This window comes from Quercus suber, unplaced genomic scaffold (genome assembly GCF_002906115.3).
Source record: "Quercus suber isolate HL8 unplaced genomic scaffold, Cork oak 2.0 scaffold_523, whole genome shotgun sequence".
NCBI classification, from domain to species: Eukaryota; Viridiplantae; Streptophyta; class Magnoliopsida; order Fagales; family Fagaceae; genus Quercus; species Quercus suber.
The window spans coordinates 100,575-107,867 of NW_027069972.1; the positions used below are offsets into that span (position 1 = coordinate 100,575).

At 36.5% G+C, this 7,293-nt stretch overlaps 1 protein-coding gene across 1 annotated transcript; it reads left to right on the top strand.

Moving 5' to 3' along the window:
- Positions 1-1,117: 1,117 nt before the first annotated feature.
- On the top strand, positions 1,118-3,277 carry LOC136063405 (uncharacterized mitochondrial protein AtMg00810-like). The gene has a single exon (XM_065763756.1). It carries the CDS (start codon positions 2,294-2,296, stop codon positions 3,275-3,277), a length of 984 nt encoding a protein of 327 aa, XP_065619828.1. The 5' UTR covers positions 1,118-2,293.
- The last annotated feature ends 4,016 nt before the right edge of the window (positions 3,278-7,293 follow it).

The following is a 7,293-nucleotide window of genomic DNA, read 5'->3' on the forward strand; positions in this document are numbered from 1 at the left end:
CCTTCATCATTTAAGCTTCCTAAAGCCCTACACCACACAAGATCTCCTTACAGTTGGTAATGGTCAAACCTTGCCTATCACACATACTGGTACAGCCTTCATTCCTTCCTCTTTCTCTGATATTCAACTTAATAATGTTCTTAGAGTGCCATCCATTGCATCTAATCTTGCATCTGTTCATAAATTGTGTCATGACAATAATTGCTGGTGCTATTTTGATGAAAATATCTTTTCAATCCAGGCTTTGGACACGGGGAGAATCCTCTACCAAGGCAAGAGTGAAGATGGTGTCTATCCCATCTATCCTCATCAAGCATCCCAACTTTCCTTGTCTCCAAAAGCTTGTCATAAGGCTTCTAAGTCATCTGTTTTCAATAAAACTCTGTGGCATATGAGACTTGGTCATCCTAATGACCAAGCTCTCCACTGTTTGTTTCCTAAGGTCAACTTTGTACAGAATAATATCAACGATATTAATGAATCTTGTGTTCACTGCTTGTATGGTAAAATGCACAATGTTCCTTTTCCAAATTCTCAGTTTAAGGCTTCTTTTCCCTTTGAACTTGTGCATTCTGACTTGTGAGGCCCTGCTCCTGTTGCTTCTGTCAATGGCTTTAGATATTATATATTTTTTGTTGATCATTATTCCAGATTCAGTTGGCTTTATCCACTAAAATCTAAATCTGAAGCTTTTACTAAATTTTTTCATTTTAATGCTATGGTGACAAATCAATTTTCATTAAAAATCAAGACTTTTAGATCTGATGGAGGGGGTGAATTTACTTCCAATGAATTCAAATCTTATTTGTCAAATCATGGTATTAATCATCAACTGTCCTGTCCTCATACACCTCAACAAAATAGGGTTGTTGAGAGAAAACATAGACACATCATTGAGACTGTCATTACTCTTTTGACTCAAGCTTCCTTGGACTATTCTTTTTGGTCTTTTGCAGCACAGACAGCTGTGACTTTAATTAATTTAATGCCTACAGTTGTTCTGAACTAGAAATCTCCTTGGTCTAAACTTTATTCCACTTCACCTGACCTAACTCATCTCAAAATTTTTGGTTGTGCCTGTTACCCTAACCTTAGACCTTACACTGCTCATAAACTTGAATCCAAAACTAGGGAATGCATCTTCATTGGTTATCCTACTCATTGTAAAGGGTATTTGTGTCTTGATCCTCATACCAATCGGGTTTACACTTCCAGACATGTGCTTTTCAATGAGTCCAAATTTCCTAGTCTCTTACCTGTTACATCTGATTCTACCACTTCTCATAACACTATTCCTCTAATTTGGTTGTCAAATAAGCTCTTTTTCCATTCTACCAACTAGTCTTCCTTGCTTGGTCCTCATCCATCTTCTGTTTCTCTGTCTAATATTACTCCTATGTTTGATACTCCTATTATATTTCCTACACCTGATCCCATATCAGCTACCCTACTTGATCCCATACCAGCTACACTACATGATCTCATACCTGATTCCATACCAGCTACACTACCTGATCCCATACCAGTTACTTTGCCTGTGTCCACTTCAAATTGCCATCCTATGCAAACCAGGTCCAAAAGTGGGATTACTAAGCCTACCTCCAAACTCAGTTATAAAGCAACTATTGACTACACCTACACTGAACCCCCTTCCTATAAGGTGGCTGCTAAATATCCTATGTGGTGTGAGGCTATGAATGCTGAATTTCAGGCTCTCCAAAGACAACAGACTTGGTCTCTTGTTCCTGCTCCTCCTCATGTTAATTTAGTTGGATGTAAATGGGTGTTTAAGCTCAAGTTAAACAGTGATGGTACTATTTCTAGATACAAGGCAAGGCTGGTTGCTAAGGGCTTTCATCAGCAGGCAGGTGTGGATTTTCATGAGACATTTAGTCCTGTGATTAAACCAGCTACAGTGAGACTAGTCCTAGCTATTGCTGTGAGCTGTCAATGGGATTTGAGGCAACTTGATGTGTCAAATGCTTTCCTTCATGGATATCTCAAAGAAGAGGTTTATATGCATCAACCCCCTGGCTATATTGACTCTACTCATCCAAATTATGTTTGTAAATTACATAAGTCACTTTATGGTCTCAAATAGGCACCCAGGGCATGGTTTGAGAGGTTTGCATTTCATTTGCTTCATTTGGGCTTTGTTACTTCTGTGGCAGATAGTTCCTTATTTGTTTACTACTTAGATCATACCATCATCTATCTTCTATTGTATGTGGATGATATTATAGTTACTGGCAATGATTCCACTCAGATTCACAATTTGATTACAGCTCTTGGTATGGTGTTTGAGCTTAAGGATTTGGGGCCTCTAAATTACTTCTTGGGCATTCAAATTACTAGGACAAATCATGGTCTCACCCTCACACAGTCCAAATATGCTTCTGATGTGCTTCACAGATTCAATATGGAAAATTCCAAGCCTACTAAAACACCCTCATGCCCTTCCACAAGGCTAGTTCCTCATGATGGAGTTACACTTTCTGATCCTACTCAGTACAGGAGCATGGTTAGTGCTCTACAATATCTGACTTTCACTCGTCCAGATATAGCTTTCAGTGTGCATCAATTATGTCAGTTCATGAGTCATCCTACTACTACACATCTTAAGGCTGCTAAACGTGTTCTCCGTTATCTCAAAGGCACCTTAAATTTTGGGATTTCTTTTACTCCAGGCCTATTAACTCTCACTGCTTTTTCAGATTCAGATTGGGCTGGAGATCCTACAGATAGGCGCTCTACTACAGGCTTGGTCGTTTTTCTTGGGCCTAATTCTATATCTTGGTCTGCTAAGAAGCAAAGTACTGTTTCCCGTTCATCAACAGAGGCTGAATATCGTGCTTTGGCTACCACAGCAGCTGAATTATCTTGGTTGCGTACTTTGTTTAAGGAGCTTCACATTTACCTCTCTCATATTCTAGTCATTTGGTGTGATAATGTTTCAGCTATTGCATTGTCTGCTAATCCAGTCTTCCATTCTCGCACCAAACATCTTGAGGTCGACTATCATTACACTCGTGAGAAGGTTCTTCGTAAACAATTACAAATTGGATTTGTTTCAGGTCGGGATAATTTTGCAGATATTTTCACAAAGTCTCTTTCTGCTCCTCTGTTTCATGCTATTCGTTCCAAACTTCTGGTTGATTCCTCCCCCATCAGTTTGAGGGGGGATGTTGAGAACAGCCCTGCATTTGTGAAGAAGAAGCCCAAGCCCACTGTGTCTGTAAAGAAGAAGCCCAAATATGAAGAAGAAGAAGAATATTAAACGCGTCGTTTCACTTAATATCAAACGCAACGTTTTGTTTTACTGAGGCTTGTTTTGTTTTAAGTAAAACTGTGCGTTTGGTTCTATTCAAAGGAATGTTGGATTAGGAGCAAGATTTAGTTGGAGGTTTAGCTTAACAATTTTAACAACCTCCCGCATTTTCAGGAGTTAGATCTGCATAATGTGGGCAGTTAACTTAATTAATCTTGTGTATATAAAGTGCTCTGTGAGCCTTACTGATCATTTTATGTAATTCAAGATTATAATACTAGTTTCCAGATTCATCTTCTCTCTCTCTGCTTCTTTCTTTGACTTTCTCTCCCTTTCTCTCACTTTCTCAGATATTTTCTTTTCTAAGTTTCTTGCCGTGATTGTTGACTTGTGTTCACTATTGCTATTCTGAGTTTTTCTTCAATAAATAGGTGAAACAATTAATACTTACCCACATTCAAATAATATGTCACTCACATATATCAGTAATTTGAATCAGCTAATTCTTCAAGTTGACTGTTCATGTTTAGCTAATTCTTCTTATTCTTCCTTTTTTTAATTTAATTTTTCTCCTAGTGAGATAACAATAGCTTATTTCTTGTTTGACTATTTGTGCTAACTTATTTAGATGCTTCTATATTGGTTATTGCCATTATAAACATGGAAAAAAAAAAATTTCAGGTCTTTAACTACTAGTTTGGATTGAAAGGGAGGGAGAGGGAGTAGAGTAGAGTAGAGTAGAGTTGAGTCAGCTGCCATGGTACGTGAGGGGGTTCAAATGAACCCCTGACTTGAAATTTATATATATATATATATATAATATTTTTTTAAAAAAAAACAGTTAACTTAATTAATCTGGTGTATATAAAGTGCTCTGTGAGCCTACTGATCATTATGTAATTCAAGAATATAATACTAGTTTCCAGATTCATCTTCTCTCTCTCTGCTTCTTTCTTTGACTTTCTCTCCCTTTCTCTCACTTTCTCAGATATTTTCTTTTCTAAGTTTCTTGCCGTGATTGTTGACTTGTGTTCACTATTGCTATTCTGAGTTTTTCTTCATATTATAGTTATTTTTTATTTTAAAAAGAAAAAAGAAAAAAGGAAATCTGACAAGCAAGGCAAGTGAAAATTTGATCTAACCTTCCTGACAAAGACAACTTGACAAGTAGTGTGTTGTAAAAAGCGTAAGTGGTTTTGACGATCTTTGGAGATTGGAGGACGTTTTGAAATTTTGTGCTAATAGATAGTAACATAGTTAAAATTAACTTTTTTGGATTGTAATTTGCACGTCAAAAAGTTGCAAATTCGGCCGTACGAGTTTCACATGAATTCTTCGTCCAAAACCAGGGAGAAACGGGAATCTTGTGATGAGTAGAGAAAAGAGGCCCACAGAGAAGTCGGTATGTGAAAAGATAAAGGTCCCAGCGTGGATGAAATTTAGGAACGTGTTAAGTGGCGTGGATGGCGCGATATCAAAGAGTCAACTCACCGAAAGCATCACACTTCCATTCCATGTGGCTGATTAATTAAAAATTATACTTTTATCTAATTAGAAAAAAATCATATGATAGAATTTTAAGATGAAAATATAAGGTACTGTATTTAAATTTTATTCTTTATTAGAAATGGTCATGTGGCAAATAGTCAGTCAATCAAGTTGCGGGTCAAAACGAGTGGGGCTAAATAATGGCTATAACACAGGCTAAAAATGGGTCGGGTCAATCTGGTTGCAAGCGGATCATGTCAACCTGTATTTTTCACATAAAAAAAAAATGACAAAACAAATGAATGACTTTTTGGTTAAATGGGCACCTACTATTGTTAGACTATTTGTTTCTAACTTACTATTATACATGTGGAGAGGAAAATACAAAGAAACCAAAAAACATAAAAACTTTCCATATATTTGCAATTCTAATTTTTGAGAGTTTTAAGCATTACTGAAATTCTTCATAGCCATGATGACAAAATCTTCCATGTAATGTTGTTAATATCTCATAGCTAGAATACTTATAATTACAAATTTACAATTTGAGAGAGAGAGAGATAGATCCTAAGGAGCACAAAAAATTATATATTCTAAATCTATGCACTTTAGATTCAAAATTCACTAATGATATCATTCCCAAAAAAAGAACTACAAAAAAAAAATATATCATGAACCATGTCAAGTTATTAGCCATCTTATTTGCATAAATTCTTGTTGCTTTTACTTTTGTTGTGTTTTGTACTCGTTTGACACTTGGACTTAGACTTAGTGTTAGTAATAGTTAGTAACATAGTCTTAGATTTCTGGCTGGCTGATACTTACTATCTAACTTAGTCAGTGTTAGTTTATTAGACTATTTGTAATTAGTAGTCTAGACAATACAATAGATGTGTAGAAGTTGTAGACTTATAGATGCTTGAGTTTGCATTTTGTATTTTTTTTCCTTTCATTTAACTCTTTTTTTTTTTTAGTAAATGGTGGCATAAAAGATTAGTTCCCGGGGAGATGGTAAGATGCCAGTGTTCCTGAGGTATGGGGCGTAGGTGGTCTATGTATGACTACCAAAAATTCCAGGGATCACGGGAAGGTTCAGGAACATACAAGAATGTTGAAGATTTTTACCTCCACGTCAATGATGAGGTTCTTACCTCACCTCTGCACATTAAATGCAAGGAGACAGCTTGAACAGTAGCAGCAACCCCTAAAAGTTAGAGTTCATGATAAGGGAGAGGAGGAATCTGATAAAGTGGAGAAAAATATCCTTGAGGTTTTAGTAAGCAGCAAGACACTGTAACGATAAGAGCAAGGATTGAAGCTATAAAAGGGAGGGGAGGTAAAGAAAAAGGGGATCAAAAAAATCTTCTGGGGAGGAAATAGAAAGAGAGAGACAGTAGCACTAAGTGTCACCATGGGAACATATAGTTTCTGAGATTAACACTTGTAATTGTAATTACCTAGAAATGGTGATAGAAATCCACTGCTGTGTTTCTCATTGTGGAGTGTTTATTTCTTGTTAATAGTTGTGTTAACTATTGTTTAGAGATTCGAGATAGCCTCCTCGGGGGAGGGGCCAAAAATTTGTGTCCTACAAGTACAATGGCACAGGAGGTTTTATTTAATTCTTGACATTGATCCTTGTAGATTGGTCTTTTTCTCATTATTTTTCTCCAATTGTTTGTAAGCTAGGTGCCATTGCTTGAGAAAAATGAACGACTGTTGCAAAGAGATCTGCGGCTTTCTCAAGCTAGTGTACACAATGAGCAAAGCTATATTGTCGGGAGGGAGAACCACTTGTGCGACTCTTTTTTCACGCAAGGCATTGTGTGGAGCTTCACAACCGGTAATAATGGTGAGGGAATTGATTCCTCAGAGGCTGAGTGTATTGGAAAAGGTGATTTCGATGGACAAGATCTTCTAGATTGGGCTTTCAATGACTCCCTCACATCACTTAACCTATCCAAGCTCCCAATATCTAAGAAAACTGTCAAAACTCTGCAAAAGTTGAAGCCTTTGCTCTAATGGCCAACGACTTGAAAATTGTAGTTTCAAATTGGAGAACTGTAGCTTCTGCTTTACGAGCAGCACGGCAGCCCACCATGGAAGATAAGAATGAAAGTCTTTCCAGTTGGCTTAGGAGAACAAAAACCGCTATTATATATATATGCTCATTCTGCTTTAAGACAACTTCAAAATCCAGTAGTGCTTGACATTGTTGTTGAAAAGCTAGATTGTTTTGCAGCTCTTCGATTGTATTAAGTTGTGCAAAAACATCTTCCATTGGTTTTTCTGTGACATTTGCTGGTTGTTTGGATTTTGAATTTTGTTTGTTATGTTTGTAGGTATGGACTAAGAGTAAGAGCTAGGATTCTGTTTCAGGGGTGAATTTATTTTGGAAGAATTAAAATTACATTAATGTCTTTCAAAGTTTCTATTGAAAGTATACTACATTTCCTGTTTATTTTGTATGTCATTAGAGCATTCACCATAAAAATGTTAAAATAACTTAAAAGTTATTTCAACCACCAAAAAAATGT

Bases quoted from the DNA above. Each gene is read 5' to 3' on its own strand.
- LOC136063405 (XM_065763756.1), top strand. From the start codon at position 2,294: ATGGTGTTTGAGCTTAAGGATTTGGGGCCTCTAAATTACTTCTTGGGC.